General features: G+C 34.2%; 2 protein-coding genes and 1 long non-coding RNA gene across 4 annotated transcripts in view; 2 read left to right on the top strand and 1 right to left on the bottom strand.

Annotated features, from left to right (window-relative positions):
- The window catches only part of LOC107552711 (caytaxin-like), a 15538-nt gene extending 14465 nt beyond the window's left edge, over positions 1-1073 (top strand). Inside the window, exon 12 of one of the 2 annotated variants that reach the window (XM_016234674.1) lies at positions 522-1073. In XM_016234674.1, coding sequence (XP_016090160.1) covers positions 522-579 — 58 coding nt within the window. In that variant the 3' untranslated portion in view covers positions 580-1073. The remainder of the gene's footprint in view (positions 1-521) is intronic. The other variant, XM_016234675.1, reaches the window with a different exon arrangement.
- On the bottom strand, positions 297-18482 carry LOC107552713 (uncharacterized). Its single transcript, XR_001604886.1, has 3 exons — positions 18472-18482; positions 3534-3538; positions 297-369 (listed from the first exon to the last, which is right to left on the bottom strand). It is a non-coding gene; the product is annotated as an uncharacterized lncRNA (long non-coding RNA).
- Positions 6275-9232, top strand: LOC107552712 (nicotinamide riboside kinase 2-like). The gene is made up of 8 exons (XM_016234677.1): positions 6275-6406; positions 6481-6571; positions 7364-7412; positions 7929-8103; positions 8187-8258; positions 8333-8439; positions 8530-8615; positions 8701-9232. Exons 1-7 carry the CDS (start codon positions 6381-6383, stop codon positions 8613-8615), a joined length of 606 nt encoding a protein of 201 aa, XP_016090163.1. The 5' UTR covers positions 6275-6380; the 3' UTR covers positions 8701-9232.
- Positions 18483-23798: the final 5316 nt, after the last annotated feature.

The raw sequence follows: 23798 nt of genomic DNA, 5'->3' as shown, positions 1-23798 counted from the left end.
TTACTTAAAAAAAAAAATATATATATATATATATATATATATAAAGGAAACATTTCTCTCTTTTTTTTAGTTTAACTTGATGTACTTAACTGAAACTGAAATAAAAAAACAAAACCTATATAGACATATTAATTTTTTTTTTTTAAATGTATGCATTCATAGGCAGTGTCCGAAAGCTCTAAAAGGCTGCCTTCTTTTGCACTTTTGATGTTATTTCTAGCGAGAAATCAGTGTTGTAGTAATTAAATATTCATTTAGTTATCACCAAAACTCGTTCTATTTTGTTGTAGATCATTCTTCGTGCAAAAACGCTGCCTGCAAAGTCGTTGCCTGATAAGGCAGCTGCCTAGTCTTTTGGACTCAGCCATACTTTTTTTGGATAATTTTTTGTAAGACTCGCCCATTCACACGAGTAGAAAGCAAAACTGTTGATACATACAAAACACAATGATCCAAAAAATCTAAAGGAGGGTTAAAATGATCAATATAGTGATTGTGAATGATATTTTTCTCATTTACAGATACTCCTCAAGGCAGGGATTCATCTGTGCATGTCATTTTCCAAAGATGTTCCTTTGAAGAACAATCATCTCAAAACACAACAACGATGTTTGTGGTGCTCTGTCTACAGTGCAGTTTTTCCATACACTGACCTTTGACCTGGATCACAACCGGACCGCAGCTGAGTAAGTGTGAACGAGAGAGAAAACAAACGCTCACAGACTCTTTTCTAACAGAAGAGGAACATCTGCGCAAAATAAACATCTTGTGTAACAGTCATTGTGTTGTACAGATGTAGAACGTGGGATGTTTTTAACTTGACTTGGCAGTTCTTCCATGTTCACCTGCCAGCCGCTTCCACAATGAGAAACACATTCAGTCTCTTACATAATGCAGCAGTTTACAGGTTTAAAGTCAGCATGAAATCATGTTATAATCTTTCATTGGACAATTTGCCATGAAAACAACCAAGCGCCAAATAATTATTTAGTCATTTGTGCTGTTGCTGTAGATCTTTTAATCTTTTCTAAAAAACTTGTAAGTGGTTAAAGAAATAGTTCAACCAAAAATTTTAAATATTTATTGAAAAATCACTTTCAGGTCATCCAAGATTAGGATGAGTTTGTTTCTTCATCAGATTTGGAGAAATGTAGCATTGCATCAGTGTCTCAGCAATGGATGCTCTGCAGTGAATGGGTGCCGTCAGAATGAGAGTCCAAACAGCTGATAAAAACACCACAATAATCCACAGCACTCCAGTCCATCAGTTAACATCTGGAGACGACAAAAGCTGCATGTTTGTAAGAAACAAATCTATCATTAAGGCATTTTTAACTAAAATATGAGTACATAATCCACAATAATGCTTCTTCCAGTGGAAGAAGTAGTCTGGTCTGAATCAGGAGAGAAATCTGCACAGATGAAGCAGCATTTACAAGCCAAAACAGCTCTAAACAAATATGTGGCTGGATTTTGATGTGAGAGACAACAGGAGATGCACTTTTTCACTGGAGAGCGTCATTATGGATTATAGACTCTAGTAGATTATAGTATTTTAGTCGGAAGTAAAGGTTTGAAGTAAAAAAAGTCTTGTGGAAAAAAACTAAAATTGTGGATTATTATAATGTTTTTATCAGCTGTTTGGACTCTCATTCTGACGGCACCCATTCACTGCTGAGCATCCATTGGTGAGCAAGTGATGCACTCTGCTACATTTCTCCAAATCTGTTCCCATGAAGACACAAACTCATCTTGTATGGCATGAGGGTGAGAACAATTTCAGCTAATTTAAGATCATTTTTGGATGAACTATTTCTTTAATGCAGCAATTCAGTGGTGGTTAACATTAATGCAAGTTTACAGCAATAATAGCAAATCAGGAATTATTTTTAAAAAGAAGCCCGACCTTCATATTGACTTTTAAACTGATCTGATTAAATGTACAGTATGCCACGTGACCAGCGAATGTGAAGGCTGTGTTCTCATAAAGTGAGCTGTACATACTGTGTGACACGCAGGCAGCAGGTCATGTTCGCTGGAACTTTACGACTGTAATATATGTCTTTAATAAGTATCAGGAGCTGTGTTCCGAATTTAATGCTAGCATACTGCATAGTATGCACTGCATACTTATTTTTTACTTTAAACCGTAATTGAAACCGTATGCAATCATAAACGCTTCTTACTGCTATCAAATGTTCTCATGGCATTGCATGTTTCAACTTATCTCATTTTAATGCAGTTTTATCTGAAAATATCTGTCTTCATCTTTGGCAGTTCAATCAAATGAGTCAGCAAGGTTGATCATGGTTGATATGATTTACTTTTCATTCATCACACTAGAAATTGAAGGTCAAGTTGAGTGTGTGGCATAGTGGAATACAGTATTCATACAGTAAATACAGAAAATTCCATGCATACTGTAGAAATAGTTCGGTAGTATGATATTCTTAACACAGCTGAAGTGTTTGGCACAGTGAGTCGCCTGAATTCACTGTAAGTAATCCATGTACATAGACTCTGTCATGCAGCTCCACCGTACTTCCCATTATGACATCACAGGAGGCGGAGCTTGTTTTTCCTCCCTTCATAATGCCTTATGGGTACTCTGATATATCAATAATTAGATACAGTGAGTTCTTATAACAAATGTCTCAGTAACACTACAGTAAGGTTCTATCTGTTAACTACATCAGTTAACATGAACGAATAATAACATTTACTAAAGCATTTATTAATTTGAATGTTAACTTCTATGGAGATCCAAACATGCAAAAATAAAAAAATTAATGAATAAATGTAATAATAGGAAAATCACTAAAGGAATAACTGACTTGCTAATACAAATAAAATATTTTTTTATTTAAAAAAAAATATTTTTGGTATTTTCCCCCTTTATTTAGTATGTTCTTAATTTAGTGGTAACTGTATTTTTATTTATTTAAAATAAACAAATTAATTCATTTCTTTTTGTATTTATTCATTCCCACGAGTAAGATACTCAGTAATTTCAACATTTACTAATACATTATTAAAATTGAATTACATAAACTAACAACAAACAGTGGTATTTAACAAATATTAATAAATACTGTAACAGATGAATTGCTCTTTGTTAGTAAATGCATCCACTTTAACTAATGAGGCCTTACTGTAAAGTATTACGTCTGATATATTTTTCAGCTCGACACAGAGCAGAGTGACTAATTTCACAATAACAGCAATAAACATGACATTTTATTAAGCAAATTCATTTAATGGCATCGTTCCAGGTTAATAGTTGGTCTGCTGATTTTTGCAGTGATACACTGGATTGACCAATCAGCATGCAGTAGCACATAAGCGCTCATAATGCATTTTGAAGGGATAATTTCAGCCACATTATTGTATAATGTACATTATCAGACTGTTTAACAGTGTACTGTGTGTAAATCATTTGTATCATAGGATGTGCAATAAGTGAATGAGTTGCTAACATTGATGATGTGACAATTAATAAAAGTAAAATATAACTGTCAAGCTTTGTATTTTACATTTTCTGGTTGCATGACTCCCAGTTGTCGGGACGGATTTCCTGGGAAACTGCATACTTTCATCATTCGTCTGCGCATGTACATGTCATATCTGTGAGTAAATGAAAGGAGGTCAGGTTACTATCGTATACGTAGCTTGAAGCCACAACAACTGAACCTCGAAACAAAAAGAGTTTGCAAGCAAAACCGGAAAGCGACAGAACTCGTAATAAAACATGAATCAACACTGCTGTGCATTAAATAGATGACAAAACATTGTTTACTTTGGTAACTGTACCAAACCAGTTACAAATCAGTTTTTTCTATTTGCCTGTAACTATTTGACTGTATCAGTTATCTGATATTGTTTCAGCGCTGCCAGACGTTTGTAACATTATTTTAACAAGTCATAACAACAGCGGCATATAAGCTGCTAACCTGCTCATAAGACATATATTGCTGGATATCAGCTTTCATTATTCGTTGTGTTTTGATGTAATTTGCACTGATAAAGCGATCATTATCACAGTGGTGCCTCAAAACAGAAATGGGGCATGACAGAATGTCAGAAACAAAACATTACAAACAAATCCAGCCTGAGCTCCATTAACTCATACGGTCTGCAATCTCAAGTCACGCTGGAAAAACTGATAATTTTCAAAGCTTTGACCTAGTAAAGCAAAGCCTTTTGGCTTTTTATGTTTTGGCCATTTATGTTGTCATGTAGATAAATAATAAAAGAACTGGTAGCCTATTAGGTCTATGTTTTTAGTCAAAGTATGTAGCCAAAACAAGTAAACAAGCTTCCATAACACTTCACAATAATGTCCCATTAATTACTCCATTAAATAATATTAACCAATAGGCCTACAACTTGTACTTTTAATAAGGTATTAGTAAATGTTGAAATTAAAATGAACTAGTAAATTAGAAGTATTTTTCATAAACTAATTTTTACTAATGGAACCTTATTGTAAAGTGTTACCCAGTTTCCATATTCAAAAGCAATTAAACATCAGTAAACATTTATTTCTTAGGTTTTGAAATAGAGGATTATATAGGAATTATATAGGAATAATATATGCATTTAAGAATAAATATTTAAGTCTGAAAGTCTAATTAAATAAGTAAAAAAGCATGAATTTTGACTTGGAAATTTAATTTAAGTATTCAGTTTCACTAGTTAAGTACAAATTTAACAAAATATTATTTAAATGTAATATTAAAATATACCCACTCAAGTTTTTATACTGTTAAATGCATGATTATTATCAGTACACACAATAAAAAAATGTATGTTTACTGTCACAAAAGGAAACTTGTGTGACTCATGTAATCTATTTTATCATAAAATCAAAGTTCAAAGCTTCAAAAAATGTCTTACTTTTAATTTGTTGTATATTACTCAGAAACAATGACATAGGCGTGATAAAAACTTTGAAGTTCATCTCCTCAATGTCAGACGACTGATAATTATGAATTACTGAAAGATAAAGGATCATAACTTGAATGAATATTAACACTGTTGCAATAAGTCTTTTTGCAGTCATTCAAGGAAGTGAAATGTTAGTATTATCATTTACACTTGGACTCGAATTGATTTTATTAAGATGCTATGAATGACACATTTTGTGAAATGATTTGGATCCGAAACCTTCTTTACAGTCTTATATATAATATATAAATATATATACAATATATATATATATGTATGTATAAATATGTGTGTATATGCAGGTTACATATAAAATAATAACAATTTTTAATAATTATTTTTAATAAAATTATTTATAAACATATACAATTGTATTAATAATAAAATGATCAATCTTCCGTATCTTAGATTAATTAGTAGGCCTATTAAATCAGTATTAATCAGTATTAAGTACATAATTTATTGCAGTTGTAGGTCATGTAGTTTTCGATTCATAGCTTTGATTATGAAATGTAATGATCAGCAAACAATTTATGTAGTATGCATTTATTTCTGACCAAAATATTTAGTAAAGATTGTGTCAGTAGTCAATATTATATATATATATATAACAGATGAAGTTTGCATTGATTTCTGACCACAAATTTTTTTTACAAAAATAAAAACATTTACAAATATTGAAAATTTGTGTTTTTGTAAATATTTTGTAATTCCTCTGCTGTAAATTGGCAGACTAATACAGTGGCAATGATCAGTATTTATATTCGTTATCAGATATTAGCCTATATATAGCCTAGCGTGTGTGTGTGTGTGTGTGTGTTCTGACAACGATTAAATTTATAATCTGAGCGATAAACATATATATTGCTTATTATATAAATGAGCAGAACCTCTGTAGCATGTATTTATATATGAATTTTGATTTATGAATGTTATTTTGTGTTTACTATTAGATTCTGAGTTGTCTGTCGTGTAAATTACGTGTTTATTCCTTTACCTTTATCACGTCCTTCGTTTCGGTAGTGTCGGTAATGTGTGTTGTTAAACACAAACTATGAGCGAGCTGGCTTGATTTGGTGGTATATTTCCACTCTTTAATTGCCCCTCAGAGCAGCACCGTCCCTCGAGCTGCTGACAGATGCGGAGCAACAGGTGCGACGGTGGAGCAGGGCCAATATGCAAATTAGAAAGACTCCTCAAATGCTGATTGGTTCCCCGAGAGCGACCTTATTGGCAAGCAACCCACGTAGACGTGACCCAAAGCCGAACCGCCTATATAATGAAGGCGAAAGCCTAGTCCATCAATGAAATAGTAAAGCGAGGGAGATTCTGGGAGAGAGAGAGGAGAGAGAGACTAGAAGCATTCCCGACTGTATCGGCAATTCAAGGAAGAGATTCCTTTGCTAGGAAGACCAATATCAAAAAGGATCAGAATGAAGCTTATTATTGGAATAGGAGGGTGAGTAATCTTCGAGATCGACATATTGAACTTCTATATCATTGTTTAATAAATGTGTGATGTGTATTTTTCAGTGTGACCAATGGAGGCAAGACAACTTTGACGGGAAGACTCATAAAGAACTTACCAAACTGTTGTGTTGTACATCAAGATGATTTTTTCAAGGTATGGAGAGAATCCACATTTTTTATTTTAAACTTGTCAGCTTATTTTACTACTTCATTTATATAAAGATACACTCTGTGGCCCATAAGATGTATTTGGACACTTACACCAAACTTCGGAATGTTTGAATCTCATTGCATACCATCTAATGCAATTAATTTAATGCATTTTAAGTTTGATTTAAGTGTCTGAATACTTTAAATAGAATGAACGCCACAGTATTTCCAAGGGACAAAAAAGGTAAAGGCGTTTAGTCATTGGTTGTATTTATGGATCCATATTGTGGTTCATGAACCTTATGCTGGTGTTCTCCTGGACAGCCAACCTCAAAAACCCAACAAATGAATGCATTTCGAGGTGCCTAAATACAGTACAGTCTAGCAGGCATTCATTTGCACTCCTAATTCCACTAATACGATTCTCTTGCTCATGCATTTATCATTCTGTGGCATGTAAGAGGATCTGGCAACCTTCATAGCAACAGTTGCTCCCCGAGAGCTCATATCGATATATTTAATAACACCTCTTAAGTGCATCACACACACATTCCTAACTCTCATTGGAGGCTCTTCTCTCTAGAATTGCATTGGCGACATGCTACAGATAATTCAGTCCAACAAATGCATAACTGCGCATTTGGTGCATTGCAACCAAATTACTCTCATGCACACGATTGAAATTGAAGATGATTTTAGAGGACTAGCCTGAGGGCTTGGCGTCACATGTCCAGGTGGGACCAGCACTGCCTGAGCGATCCACACCTTTTTGTTTTATTGGTCACTGTTATTGCAGCCCCAAGATCAAATAGAGCTCGGGGAGGACGGCTTTAAACAATGGGATGGTAAGAATGGCTTTCGCTGTGGGATGAGAAACAGTAACGTATTCCCACCTTTCCATAACCCTTCTGATGTTTGCATTATTGTAACATAAACCTAAGCAAAACAATTATTCTTGCATTGCACGTCAAAAGTCTGGACACACTTAAGGATTGAAATGTACTGCATATGTATGCATTTTGGAGCAGATAGTGAAGAAAAATCATTATTATACGTGTTCCTCCTTCTTTAGTGTTTAAAAGCATCTCAAGATGAACTCATGAAGTTAACTGATGAACAGTGAGAAGAGCTGCTAAACAAAGAAGACTTTATCATTCTCACATTTCCATTCATGTTCTATTATAGCTGTAATAAAGAATAAGTGTGTCCAAACTTTAGACTGGTAGTGTAAATTTGACTCACAGTCCTATTATATTAATTATTAACATCCCTAAAAAGGAGAAGTCTTTAATGCATTATTTTATTTTTCATTATCCAAGCATGTGAGACACGTCTTGTCTTTTTTTTGTCTGCTTGTGTAGTGATTACCGCCTTGGACATGGACGCCATGGTGAACACGGTTAAGGGATGGATGGAGAACCCGGTGAAGTTTGCACGCTCCCACGGCGTGACCGTTTCACCCGCATCTGACGGCTCGGACCCTGAGCGCGAGATCCACATACTCATTATCGAGGGATTTCTTCTTTATAACTACAAGTAGGCATCTTTTTAAGTTGCATTGGTTTTATTCAGCTTAAAGATTTGAATGGTTGATGGTTTCTTCTTGTTTCCGCCTCCAGGCCTTTGCTTGACGTCTACAACAAGTGCTACTATGTCAGCATTCCATATGAGGAGTGCAAAAGGAGAAGAAGGTGAGAACAGTTTTTAAAGATCAGATGTTTTTAGATGATTCTGTTTTCTAACAAACCCGTCTCCTCCATTTCAGTACGAGAACGTACACCGTTCCTGACCCTCCTGGTCTGTTTGATGGCCACGTTTGGCCCATGTACTTGAAACACAGGCTGGAGATGGAAAACTGCGGCCTAGATATCCGTAAGTCAATCAATCTAGCGATTAAAATGGCATTTGCAACCCATTTCACATCTGTAATGTGTAACTCGCATGCACGATTTGTATCTGCAGAATATCTGGATGGAATGAGAACAAAAGATGAGCTCTATAATCAAGTTTATGAAGACATTCAGAACTCCCTGTTGAACGTCTTATAGGTACGATCTTCCATCCTTTAATATAAATGATCTATATCATTGTAAAGAGGTTTTTCTAATCTATTTTTCCTTATTGTCTTTGCAGCATCTCCAGTTGGAATGAAGATGTGTGTGTATAGAACTGTAAATAGCATCATAAGCAGATATGGCTTGTGCCACTAGACGGATTTTGTAAATAAATACTAACTTATTTTAAAACTGATGGCAGAAGCCTGTAATTTTATATTGCTCTGTAACTTTGTTTTATTAGTCTCTGGGATGCACAGAGATGAACAGTATATGTCGGTATGAATTTGTTTTCATTTTACTGTAACTGAAGCTCTATCATCTTCAATCAAAACTTGTCAAAGAATCAAAAATTCTGTGTTGTGTTTTCATTTTCAATATGCATGGAAACATCGACATTTTTATGATTACAATGTCTGGACGGGGATGGAGGAATGTAATGGGCAAGCATAAAACACTTCAAATTATTTAATAAAAAATGTTGAAATAAAAATACAGTAAATATACATTTCATGCTATGATTTTACATAAAATTATCATTACACCCTTTTTATGCTCATATGTTGTATTTTTATTTATTGATTGCAATATTTTAATGACATATTATCATTACGGGTTTATAATTTTGTCCATTCACAATTTGAGTTGAATTACTGAAATAAATGAACTTTTCCACGACATTCTAATTTATTGAGATGCACCTGTATATTCCCTTTCAGGGCATATTTCATGTTATATTTTGTGTAATTTATAATTTCAGTTTGTTTATTCATGATCATATGTCACTAAATATTTATTGATTGCACCATTTCATTATTCAATACGTCATTATATATTTATTTAATATATTTATATTTGGCTCCTTTATATCCCTCCGTTTACTATATCAAAAACACCCTACGATCTGGTTTTACATTCATTCAAACATTTATTTAAAGTTATTGCCATATAACAGGAAAACAAACACATCAGGCACTCAGACACAAGGTCAGTGTGTTGGTATTATATATAGCATGTATGAAATGTTAATAGGCTAGTACATTTTATTGAAGTACATTAAGTGCACACAAACAATCAGAACATTCCCTTCCTTATTTTCTCCTCTGAACATCAAGTACTTTAGACTGGATCATGATGTATGTGCATGCATTTGTCTCTATGGTACAGTGAAGTATTTTTTTTGTGCCATGATATTAAGTAATCTCAACAAACAAAGCACTTTAATCATGTTTGATGATATTAAATCGAGGAATGAAGCGAGCATCAGTTGTGATCGTGTTGTGTAACAGTAGGCCTCTACATGGCGTCTGTTCATACAGACTGGAATCTAATAGCAGGTGCGAGTGACAAACATAATCGCTGTGAGACATTTGATGTCTGCAAGGTAATCTCGGTTTTGTCTCATTTTAGTATCAACACTTGCAGGCGTCGAGTGGAATCAGAATTATGACAAATGATAAAGTGAAGTCGTGTAATCGCAAGTGAAAAACTCGAGGATGAATGGGCATGTTGATGTGTAACAACTTAAGTCTAGTCAACTTAACTTAATGGTAATGAATAATTTGAAAAGTATTTTAATTTTCCGTGCTTTCTTTCAGCAATATTAAGGCGCTATATATATGAAAGAGCTTAAAACATCATGAAATTATTAATCTTTCCCAGTTTGCTTTCACCAATTGCCCATGTTTTCTGTCTTTTAAACATCAACTCCATGTCAGATAGGCCTATTTCTCCTTTACTGCAAAAAAAATATTTCTTGTTTTCCAGTACTAAATGATTAAATATAGATACACTTACATACTTGAGATGCAAAATGAACTAAGATATTAAATTATCTGGCCAGTTTTTAGAAATATATATGCTAAATAGACTACATATTGTTATAATAAAATGTCTTTTTAAAACTGGAAATTTTCAACCTTCAAATAATATATAATGATTTAATAATGTTTATTTTTTATATATATTGTATTGTATTTTTTTTCTTCAGAAAACAGTAAAGCATGTTCTTTGCTGATTTCTGTTCATGTTTTGTTTACATAGACAGCAAACTAAGTTTTTCTTCTAATGTGAATGTATTTTTAAATGCTTATATATTTATATTATTAGGAAATATATTTACATAAGTATTTTTTTTTATATTTTAGCAAATATATTTTTAGCCATTTTTTGTATATTATGAAATATTTTTTGAAATATATCCTTTTGGCGTATGGGATTAAACAAGATTATTTTTCTTACCCTATTGGCAAATATTTGTTGTTTTAAGTAAAAACCCACTGAATTTTGATACATTTTTCAGAAAGCAAGACTTAGTACATCATTCTGCTTCTCAAATAAATGTAAATTTTGATTTAGGAATGTTTAGATATTTGTAAGACAAAGATACTGTGTTAGAAAATGTATTGCAAAAATGGACAGAAATGAGACAACAGTTGTCGTGCAGTAAGAGTATTAATGTAGAGGTCTCTTTTGAATGCAAATGTGTTGTCTTAGCAAATCTGAGCACATTTTTGAGATCTTTTCTGAACCAAGAGTCTCTGTTTGCTCTGCATTTGATCCCATTGCAGTCCTGCAGGTTGTCATACAGATTGTAAAGCATGACTATGACTGTATTGGATCAGAGGGTATCTGATGATGCATTGTCAGGAGGTCTGGAGCGCGGTGATGTGCGTGAGCCGTTATATTTAGGAGACATGCCTTCAGTGTCAGGAGAGAAGGGCCGCTGTGAGACGTAAATAGATGTGCACGCTCTGATCTCTAACCGCTTTGACCCCATGTCACACTGTCACACATCGGCCAAGTGCCTGGACCACGAGGTCTGGCTGGGGGAAAGGTGAGAACGGCTCCAACGTCATGGCTTGTCACGAAGGCCTCAAAAGACACGACTCAGGTTTTTGTCTATTTTAGTTGAAATGCGAGGTGACATTCATATGCTTTTCACTCGCAGTTTTAGACACTTTTAAGCGAGACTCGAGTGTCGCTGAATCATGAAACTGCTCAGGAAGTGATGTGTGTGTGTGTGAGGGGCTGAATTTGTTGTCACACACCCTCATATCTGAGATAGCTGAAGAGCGGCAGCTGCCGTCCCATCAGCAGCTGTAAATGTGTGAGGAACATTTCACTCATGTGCCAGATGACAGAGGCATTTTTGTGTTCGTTCAGAGGATTATTAATAGAACCTGACACTTTCGAACAATTACATTTCAAGCATATTCTATTAGAATTATTCTTTTTATTTTAGTTTTTCCTGGATTATTAGGAAATACTAGCATTCGTGTCCAGAGTTTATATAAAGATTTAGTCATTTTTGTAGCTATGCTAGTGGCAAAATAGACACTGATATATTTTCAATTATCTGTATTAATGTCTAAACTTAAATCTAAACCTTTATGTAACATTACTGGTGTTATGCAATGTGTGTGTGTGTGTGTGTGTGTTATATACAAAAAAATTATTTTTAAATGTTAACAAAAATGTGATACTTTATTGAATGAATTATTAGTGTATGTGTATATATATATATATATATATATATATTAGTGAATATGTTAAAATTTGTAACATTTGTCAAATTTTTCAATGTAAAGCTTATTTATTCAGCTTTCAGATGTTGTATTAATCTCAATTTCGAAAAATTGACCCTTATGACTGGTTTTGCTGTCCAGGGTCACATATAATATAATATAATATAATATAATATAATATAAAACATAATATAATATTTTTCTATTTGAGAATATCAACAAAATACACATTAAAATGTTCCTTTCGGTTGATATATCTTTACTGTATACTTAGTAAAATTAAGTAGTTTATGGAAATATATATATTAGTACATTAGTCAATATATTTACAGTTTTAGTGACTTAAATATTAATTTCTGTTTAAATGTCTGTAAATATATTCAATAAAATTAAATACTTCATCAAACAAATGATTAGATGCTGTATACCTTACATAAACTTATATTTGCACACACTTCAGTACTGCTGGTGTGCTAGTAACCAGTTTATATGCTGGTAACATATAGCAAGACCAGCTTGGTCAATCAGAATGGCTGGTTTACCAACAGGACAAACAGCAGGTCAGCACTAACCAGTCTGAACGAGCAAGAAATTCACATTTTCCATCAGGCACAATCCCAGAACATCTTCCTCCATTTCTTCTAGCAGTGCAGCAGATCTCCGGACCTCGTGACTAAACGCAACGCTCGCGCATCCCGCTTTAAATGAGACACATGCGAACTCGTGTATGGATCATGAGTGAACTTGAACTGAAATCCTAAAACAGATATCAACAAACTGAGTCAGTAAATTTTTATGACCATCATAACCAGTCTGAGATTTAAAAAAAAAAAAAGTTTTTTAAGAATGTCTTATTATAAGTAAACAAGCATCAAAGGATATTACCTTAATAACCCAGTTGGGAAAAAATTATTTAGAGAGTTTTGGAGCAATCTTAGTTTTTTTTTATTTTTTTTTTTAGCCGTTGTTTTTGATTGTTTGTTTATTTGTTTTACATTATTCTTATATTTTAAATGAATTAAATTTTTATTGACTTGGAATACATCGAAATATATAGTATTTAATTACAGTTTATTTTTATAAAAGCGAATAGCAACAAAATAGTCTAAATATTTAAACAATATTAATTTATATTTAAATGTCTGTACATATATTCACTAAATAATACATTATTATTGAAACAAATATTAGAGTTATGCTATAAATTTTATGCAAATAACAACAAAGTAGATATTAAAATAAAAAAACATTTTAATATTTTAACAATATATTCACTAAAATTACATTAAATTAATTTTAACTTTATTTTCTATTTAACTGCCAGCCTGTATGTATGTGGAACTGTATATAATAATATATTTTCTAAATAAATAAATAAATAATAATAAAAATACATTTTACGCGCTAGTACGCGCCAAAGTGCTAGTATAATAACAGATATACACAAAGTATATTATCCGAATTATCCGACAGATTAGGTTTTTTTCGTGCAATTCTAGTTTTTGCTGTAATCACTTTATCATTTGCGCTCAGTAATCCTGGTGCGCATTTGGAGACGCGCGCTTTACGCGCAAGGTTGATGCTTCAAAATTAGAAAAATCAATATTTTGTTGATCGAATTATAGATCAATATCGACATACATCCATTCTGGCGATCCGCTTGCACCTTTCTTCCAAGCAAGTCACATATTCCATGATCCACAAGCCCGAGAGCTCGTTTATGCTGCGTATCTCCTTGAAAGGCAAAAATGCGTTTTCTCACCTGCTTCCAGAAGTTAATTAAAGGTGACCTTCAGCCTTTATTCTAGGCACTATCATTTAGATGGCAATTCCTTGAAGAATAATGTTTCTGCGTCAGGTGTGTGGATATATATTCCTTTTGGGAAATCTTGTGCTCAAACATTTTAAGACCATCTTCGTGAATTCACACAAAGATCAGTGCAGCTCTGGACACCCAGATTTACGAATGAAATCCTTTCAAAGCGTAGCAGCGTTAGTTTGATGTCGGGAGGAAACACGGGGAAGATTTTATTCAACAAACCCAAACGACCAGGAGCGCCAAAGACACTTGAGTGTAATCGCTACTGTACACTCAATGTCCAAAACCTGGTGGAAAGCAACGCTTCTGCTTGTGGTTTGTTTGATACATTTGGCACTTTTCGACACACAAGTAAAGACTCAATGTAATGTTTGATACTTACTGTAGTCTAAACTGTATCTGAGTCTCTTCTGCTGAGGGAGTGTGAGTGTCTGCTCGGCTCGCTGCTTTTATGAAGGCTGTGAGGGGGGTTTCCTCAGCTCAGATAGCTCAGATATTTCTGATCGCAGTGTCACATTACTCTATCAGCAGCTCTTGCCATATTTGGCTTTTAAAGTCCTCGATGCTGTTTCACTGAGTGACATACAAAGAATGTGGAATTGAGTAATACTGAGTGTGCTGTGACAAATGTTGCTCTGTGCATGCTCTTTTCATAATTATGTTTCATAATTGCACACACACACACACACACACACACACACACACACACATATATATATATATATACAGTATATACACAGTGGTGGCCAAAATGATTAGAACACTAGTATTTTCAGCAGCTAAAAATGGTTTTAAGTCTTTCTATCTTTTGCTGTAGTAGGAAATATCAGTTTACATTTCCAAACATTCATTTTTCCATTAATTGTAATAAATTTGTGAGATTTTTGTCTGACGACAGCCTGTGCTCCACACAGAGATCTGATCTCATCATCATCTAGTCTGTCTGTGATTATATGTAGAAACAGAACAAACTGAGACAGACTCAATCCAGAAGAACTGTGGAGACGTCTCCAAGATGCTTCAAGAAACCCACCTGCAAAGCTCCCTGAGAAACTATGCGCAAGTGCACCGAGGGCAAAAGCTGCTTTAAGTGCAAAGGATGCTCACACCAAATGTTGATTTAATTTAGTTAATAGAAGTTAATTGATAAAGAAAATCTATTTAGGACATTATTTTTGACAGCATCCTCATTTTACAGCATTTTTACACAAGTGCCTAAAACTTTTGATAGTACTGTAGCTTTGCAGGAAGGTTTCTTGAAGCATCTTGGAGCATCTCAGTTTGTTCTGTTTCTTCATTACATTCCAGACAGACTGATGATGATCAGATCAGATCTCTGTGTGGAGCACTGGCTGCTGTCAGACAAAAATCTCACTGGATTATTACAATTAAACGTGGGGTAAGCGATTTCTGGTAGCCAATGTGATATTTCAAATCACCAAACAAACACGCCCCTACCCCAAAAGGGGAGTGGTGCGGCGTGACAAAATACTATAGAACTCATTATAATCAGTGATAATGTCTACACCATAGATATATACAGTATATACATATCTATGGTATACACTGGATGTGGCGCGGCATGACGTGTGTGTGTGTGTGTGTGTGTGTGTGTGTGTGTGTGTCCAGTGCGCACCTGTACAGCTATCTTTGTGTGGGCCAGTTTGAGTTTTAGACCAGCAGAGTGAAAACAATCCTGTAAAGTGAATTATGACCAGTCCTCACTTTCTGAGAGCCCTTTAAAGGTCTGTTTGAGAGTCAAGACTTGGTTTTAGAGGTCAGCTTATAATTGGGTAAAGGTTAGGTTTAGGGCAAGGGTTTGGGTGAAGCACTTAGCTCTGATGGGTAGGTTTAGGGTAAGGAGCTAGAGATTGCATTGTGTCAGTGAATGTCCTCGCAAAGATAAGCTATACAGAGGTGTGTGTGTGTGTGTGTGTGTGTGTGTGTGTGTGTGTGTATGTGTGTGGAGTAAAAATATGTTGCTATTGTCATTTGGTCCTGTTTCGAAGTGCTCGAAACTCTTCACGCTGCTGACGCCTGCTGGTCAAACCTGTATAAATGCTACAAAAACGTGCATTAAATCAGTTTTTACAAACCCAATGCAAATACTTTATTGAAATTATAATATATTAAATGCACTTAACAAATCATCAAATACCATTAAATGTGTGAAAATATGGAGTGTCTATAGTTCGTCACATTATAATTAGTCACATTGAATGGGGTAAGCTGGCACTTGTTTTTTAATCATTTATATAGCCTACTCTTACAGTTTTTGTTAATATTTTGAAAAAAATATATATGTACATTATATTTTCCAGTTTTTAAGTTTTTTAATTACTGTTTGTTTATATTTTTTATCTCTTGTAATTTGTTTGTTAAAGAATTTATTTTTTTTGTTAGTAATTTCAGTGTTTCATTTTAAACTTAAGTAATGTTGTTTTTTGTAGTTTTTATTCATTTTATGTAGTTTTTGTAAGTTTTTAGTTTTAGTTTATTTAATTTACTTAAACTAAAAATATTATATTTCATTTTAGTTTATTGTATTTCAAGTGATGATAATGTTTTTTTTATGGTTTTAGTTTTAGTTCACAATAATAACTCCGTTCGGAACTTGCAGTTGATTTTAACCGTATTATGAACTTTTCAGCTAAATTTAAACAATAAGAACATTATGAAAAAAAAAATAATGAAACCTAAAATAAAGAGTAGCATTTAAAAATATCAAGCCATTGTTTTGACATCGAGAAATACTCTTGTCTTGAAAACACAGTTTCAATCTTTCAGTTATTTATTCAGTAATTTTCCGTGTGTTGTTATTGCAGATGAATTGCAATGCTAGAGAAAGTAACTGTGGGGGTTTGATTACAATGGCTCTAAATCAGTCAGTATGTGTTTCTGTTAGTGCGCACTGTTGTCTAGTGGACACGTGTTTGGACTCTTTAACACTTGAGGCATATTCTGCTTTCATGTTTGTCTCGGCGAAGACATCATTGTGATGAGCAGTGTTGCCAACTTCGTAATTTTGTTGCTAAATTTAGCAACTTTTCAGATTACTCTGGCAACTTTTTCTTCCAAAAGCACCTAACAACAAATTTAGCTATTTTTAAAATTTATTTGCCAACTTTTAGCAACTTTTGATAAGTGACTCGAACGATAAAAAGGTACAATTTACCATTTAAATTACACAAAAAGAGGAAACCAAAGATGCCTAGCAGTACACACATCACAGGAATTAAGCTGCTATTTGCAACTGGTTAATTTATTGTAATAATAATAATAATTGAATGCTGTTATTGTTCATTTATGAGACACTTTGTTAGTAGCTTGTACCTGCGATTGTTGACGAGTTAGTAGCCTACACTGTAAGAAAAATATGTAGAAAAATGGAAAAGGTGCTAGTAATTTTCCAGGACATTATCAGTTGTAATCCTGTAACCCGAAAACACAAAATACAATGCGTAATTAAAAATGCAGGTAAAAAAAAAAAAACCTTTGGAAAAATAAAATCAATATTCCTTCATCTTAACATAGTAGATTGTGTACTATTTTTTTACAGACTTTTCTTAGAGTGAAGCATACTAACTAACTACTAATACACTGCTTTAAAGTATAATTGTTCAGAATGTGTAGATTTACTTGTTTACTAGCTAATAATAATAATTTAAAAAATTAATTGTAATCGTTCAAAAATGTGTAAGTTTTCGATAATTCATTGTATTTAATAGTTATTTATATTTTAATATTATATTATGCATTTATATTGTTACGAACAAATCTAAATGAACATATATAAAATATATGTTTTTGCTGAGATTTGACACAATTTCGATGACAATGACACAACATCATTTAGCAACTTTTAGCAACAAAAGATGCCTAGCAGTACACACATCACAGGAATTAAGCTGCTATTTGCAACTGGTTAATTTATTGTAATAATAATAATAATTGAATGCTGTTATTGTTCATTTATGAGACACTTTGTTAGTAGCTTGTACCTGCGATTGTTGACGAGTTAGTAGCCTACACTGTAAGAAAAATATGTAGAAAAATGGAAAAGGTGCTAGTAATTTTCCAGGACATTATCAGTTGTAATCCTGTAACCCGAAAACACAAAATACAATGCGTAATTAAAAATGCAGGTAAAAAAAAAAAAACCTTTGGAAAAATAAAATCAATATTCCTTCATCTTAACATAGTAGATTGTGTACTATTTTTTTACAGACTTTTCTTAGAGTGAAGCATACTAACTAACTACTAATACACTGCTTTAAAGTATAATTGTTCAGAATGTGTAGATTTACTTGTTTACTAGCTAATAATAATAATTTAAAAAATTAATTGTAATCGTTCAAAAATGTGTAAGTTTTCGATAATTCATTGTATTTAATAGTTATTTATATTTTAATATTATATTATGCATTTATATTGTTACGAACAAATCTAAATGAACATATATAAAATATATGTTTTTGCTGAGATTTGACACAATTTCGATGACAATGACACAACATCATTTAGCAACTTTTAGCAACAAATCAACCTTCCTTTAGCAACTTCCCCTGAAAATTATTTGGCAACAATGGTGGAGTCACAGAGTGGTTATGGGGAATGTTTCTTCCCGTATTAAGCCAGATGGGTTTAGGAGTGAGACCGGTGTCTGGGTATTTTTAAGTGGGCGGTCCCTCTGAATGCTGCTTCGCTAGCCTACCGTGGGACTGACACGGATTGGGGCCATCTGAGGGTGGTTATATTACAGCCGTTGCTATGGCAGGATAGGCCTGATGGAATATAGCTATCTGAGGCTAGCTGTGTCATACTGGCAGTTGCAGTGAGCCCTCTCCTGGAGTGATCCCTTTTCCTAGAGCCTAGCTATATGTGAGGATAGCTATGTGCTAGTTCAGTGACTGCTCCACTGCTTAGGGTTTTAAGTAGCGGTCTCCTTGAGCCCTTGCCTAGACAGTGCTATCTCCCCTGCTAGGGTTGTAAGTAGATAGCCCACTCTCTGTGGTCTGGGCAGCTTTGCAGGAAGGTTTTGCCTGGCTATCTAGGCTAGCTGTGTATAGTTATACTGGTCTACAAGCCTTCATAAGACCTTTAGGACATAGCTATCTGAGGATAGCTGTGTTCTAGCTCAGCAGCTATTCTCCTTACCGGGATTTAAGTAGCTATCTTTGAGCTCCTCTAGAGGATTTCTAGTTAGTCTTTCAGTGGTCTTGTGTATCCAGGCTCATGTGGCTCACATAGCATAGCTATCTGAGGATAGTTGTGCTCTTAACATGAGTGGGATGTTCCCCTTGATCTAATCGGGTTCTCCATTTCTGCCAAGTTGTGTGAGTGGCCCGTGGCATGTCCCCTTTCTGAGGAAAGGCTTTGTGTATGTCTGTCGCTTCCTTGGTGCTCTCCCGCCAGGTGGCAGAGTATGTGAGCGGAGCAGAGCGAGGAGTGGAGCGGAGTGATTTTGCCTGAAGCTTGGAGCTGATTATTTTTAAGTCGGAGCGTTGAGGTTTTCACTGGCTCCGAGAATGCTCCGCTACCGCTCAGTCACGAGCACAAATTATGCCAACGCACGCATTAAACATAATTAGTTAGCTTGACAGATATATGTGGATCACATATGAAGGTTAAAATGGCGATGGACGAGTGTGGGAGGTTAAATCATGTTGTAAATTGTACAGTTTGTTAATCTCCGCTCGAAACTAATGTGCTGCTACATTGCTGCACACGGACAGAACACACAAGCTTGCACATAACGTACAGATCGCGCGCACACATTCAGGAATGAAGAAAATTTGGTCAACGCTGTCCTGTGATTTATCAGCTTAAAAACTGAAAAGTTACAGCATATTCTTTGTTTCTGAAGTAACTACCCTCAGCTTCTCCATAGTAGAGAGACGTTGCACAGACACGTAAGCTAAGCGAATTAAGCAGTCATTTAATATGGACTTGGGCTAATTGTAGTGTTCCAATAAACCATGTTAAAACTATTCTTCTAGTATTATGCATTTCTTTTTCGTTTAATAGCATTTCTGAACAGAACTTAGATTTTTCAAGCATAGTGAAATAATTTAATAATTTAATAAAATAATTTCTGATCAGTGGAGCAAGGAGTGGAGCGGGAGCGGGAAATTATGAACTCGGAGCTGAGCTGGAGCGGAGTGATTATTGAATGCTTGGAGCGCGGAGGGGAAATTGTTGCCACTCCACTCCGCTCACATACACTGCTCGGCACGGCATGGTTGGATTTCGTTCCCCAATGTGCCCCCTAGAAGGCGCAGTGTGAAGTTCCCTAGAAGGGGAACGTCTTGGGTTACACATGTAACCATGGTTCCCCGAGAGGGAACGAGACACTGTGACCCCTCGCCATGCCTTCTGCCTGCCTGTTTACGTCTCCTTCAGACAGCTAAGTGGATGACGTATTCAACAGGTGCCCTTTTATACTTCCGGGCAGCCGACCTATGACATCATGGGCCAGGTGGACCAATAGATTGGCATTGTTTCACACGTGCTTCAGACACCGGTCATGCAGGCTGCATTCCGTCTCTTTCCCTCTCTGGGAACCATGGTTACATGCTTAACCCCAGACGTTTCTATTCAGACATGTCTTACAGACATTTCGTTCTTTTCGCTGATATTCCATCATGTGTCTTTAGTTAACGATGCTGAACCTCACCAAATTCAACTGAGTGAGTTAATTTTGAATTAATCAAACACTTCTTGGCATTTAAATTGCATCAAAAGGATTTATATTTTGTATAGAGAAACACTGACTGTGTAATTGAGGATTGTTATAAATGAACTGAAGTGTCTCAGTGTTTTTAACAGGAGGATGGTTTGTTTGTTGTGTAGGTGCTGTCAGAAGAGCAGCTCACAAACATCTCACCAGAATGCCATAGTGCAGCGTTTACTACAGACGAATAGAGTCTTTCCACAAATATAAGGTGATAAATAATAATGAAGCCAATTTAGTGGCTAACCATTTTAAATATTTTATGTTTTAGTTTTTTCACCACCCCAAACACACACACCATAAATTACAGGATGTTTTTTGTGTGTCTCTTTCGCTTTAATGCCAGCATTAAAAAAAAAAAAATTCAGTTGTATTTATTTATTTACTTTATTTATTTATGAATTCTGATAAACTTAATTTCCTATAAATAACAGTACGTTTAATAGTATTGGATTTGTTTCCCTTTTGTTTTAAGAAAAACGTTTTCCCCTAAAAATCTATTTTTATTTTCAGAATCCTGAAAGCCATATAAGCCTATATCATTTATATTATGATTATTATTTTCTTTTTCCTAAAAATTGTTTCGTGTCTCTCTTTTGCTTTAGTTTATTCTTTTTTATTAATTTTACGAATTCTGAAAAACTTGAGTATAATTTCCATAAAGAAAGCTCCAGATTTGCAGCCCAGGACTCCATTGCAGAAACTGCATACCTTTTATAATTTTCAAGTAGCTAAATGTTGATAATTTATCAAACGCAGTCAAACTCTCTCCAATGATCATGGAGGTTTGCCTGCATTGCTTTAACAAAACTAACGAGACAGCAGTTTGTCCGGCGAGGAAAGAGTTAAGCGCGAGTCTCCCTGACTGTGCATGCGCGCATGAACTCCCACAGTTTGATAAATGTCCCTCCGCGGCTCTTCGGTCCGTTTTCCAGTCTCTCGCCATTGTCGTAAACTTTAACTAAAATGAAAAGAATGTTTTTTTTTTAATTATTTTAGCATTGCCAGTTTGACTTGATGTACTAAAGCTGAAACAAGAAATAAAAATATATAAATAATAAATGAAAATGACAAAAACACAAAAATTACTTTAATTAAAATAAAGACAGAAAATATAAAAATTCAAAATATTAATAAAAAATTATAAAAGAATCCAATTTTAGTAGTATTTATATACTATTAAAGCTTTTATTTATATTTTGAATGAGCTTTTATTTTTAATTCCCAGTTTTAATTTTAGTTCAACTTTTGGCAATTTCATTATGTGCTTTTGCCATTTTTATTAGTTTTTTATATTACTATTAAGGTTTAATTTTTTTTTTCAGTTTTAGTTTTTACTTATTTAATTCAAGTTAATTTTTTTCATCTCATATTTATATTTTATCTTATTTTGTAATTTATTTGACTTGATTTCCACTTTATTTCAATTAACAAAAAAATAGTAAATAGTAACACTTTTAGTTTTAGTGATAACAGCCCTGGATCAAAGTCGCTGGGGTATATAAAAATACAAAAATACATTGTATGGGTCAAAATTATCGATTTTTCTTTTATGCCAAAAATCATTAGGATATTAAGTAAACATGATGTTCCATGAAGATATTTTGTACATTTCCTACCTTAAATGTATCAAAACTTAATTTGTGATTAGTAATATGCATTGCTAAGAACTTCATTTGGACAACTTCAAAGATGATTTTCTCAATATTTTTATTTTTTTGCACCCTCAGATTCCAGATTTTCTAATAGTTGTATATCAGTCAAATATTGTCCTACCCTAACAAATCTCAATTTCAATAAATTGACCCTTATGACTGGTTTTGTGGTCCAGGGTCACATATTATTGCTTATTATTGAATTATTATTCCTGTATTCTTGCATACAGCAATTATTACGGGTAGTTGCAAATGCACCATTTCCAATTTTCATTTAGTTTACGTTTTTGTTCTCATATTTATATTTTATTTTAATTCAGCTTTATTTCAATTAACAAAAAATAAACAATTTCAGTTTAGACAATAATTTTTACCCTGGTTGAGATTAATTTGTGCTTGTTGTATTTAGTGTTGATTAATAGAAATATTATAGTAATGCATTTCTGATTCCTAATTCTCATTCAAGTTTTTCTACTCCTGTTTTATTTTATTTTAGCTCAATTTCAATGAGCAAGTTCTAACTAATGTGTGCTGCTCATATTCGTTGTGTGTGGTTTGCTAGAGTTATTATTGCTGTGTTTTCAGGGCTTGAGTCCAGGCTGCCACGACACATACGCCGCCAACATCGACTGCCAGTGGATCGACATCACAGACGTCCCTCCTGGAAACTACATCCTCAAGGTGTGAGAAATAAAGCTGATGGAGAGACATTTTCCAAGCGGATCCTGTTGTTGATGTGCATTTCACTTCCCGTCCAGGTCACAGTCAATCCAGACTTCCTGGTGCCCGAGTCTGACTTCTCCAACAACGTTGTGCGATGTGAGGTCGTTTACACCGGCGTTTACATCCAAACCAGAAACTGCATCTTAACTGGGTGAGGGAATGCATTTTTACTACAGTTTTTTTTTCAACTGCTTACACACATTTTCATAACTTTGCCTCTTTTCTTTACACATAAATCCAAGAATTGCACACACAAAATGCAAAATGCCTCACATCTCTTGCAAAATAAAGCAAATATCACAAACACATCTCAACAGCAAACACCTTTGCCATAATATTAATTCCTGTATTTGTGTGTGTTGCATAGAGAATTGTGTGTTGTGTTTTGCAAAATGTGTTTTATGAAATTGAAAACCGAGTCAAAAGCCCAGAATTAGTGTATGGTTTTGCAGATTTGGTGTGTGCTTCTGGCGTTAAGTGTCAGCGTTCAGAAATTGTGTGACAAGTAAAGATTCTGTGTGTAAAACTGTAACTTCTTCACATTAATATTTCACAAATCAGAGCAATAATTGACTACATGTATTTCTTTCTCTCTGTTTCCACAGGATGTAAAGCCCTCGGGTTGGAGTTGAATTTTAAAGGCCTATATAATAGGTTTAATTATAGTAATTTAATTTAAAGCTTTTTTTAGTAACTTGAAACACTCCATATAGCTGTTGG

This window comes from Sinocyclocheilus grahami, unplaced genomic scaffold, assembly GCF_001515645.1.
Source record: "Sinocyclocheilus grahami isolate Dianchi unplaced genomic scaffold, SAMN03320097.WGS_v1.1 scaffold456.1, whole genome shotgun sequence".
Classification (NCBI taxonomy): Eukaryota; Metazoa; Chordata; class Actinopteri; order Cypriniformes; family Cyprinidae; genus Sinocyclocheilus; species Sinocyclocheilus grahami.
The sequence above is the reverse complement of the archived record's forward strand: the minus strand, read 5'-3'. Positions and strand labels throughout refer to the sequence as shown.

What these genes read in the sequence shown, in the direction of transcription:
- LOC107552712 (XM_016234677.1), top strand. Translation starts at nt 6,381, where the DNA reads ATGAAGCTTATTATTGGAATAGGAGG. An exon ending in CTTATTATTGGAATAGGAGG is followed by an intron (nt 6,407 to 6,480) that starts GTGAGTAATCTT and finishes TGTATTTTTCAG; the next exon opens with TGTGACCAATGGAGGCAAGA. An exon ending in TTTCTTCTTTATAACTACAA is followed by an intron (nt 8,104 to 8,186) that starts GTAGGCATCTTT and finishes TTCCGCCTCCAG; the next exon opens with GCCTTTGCTTGACGTCTACA.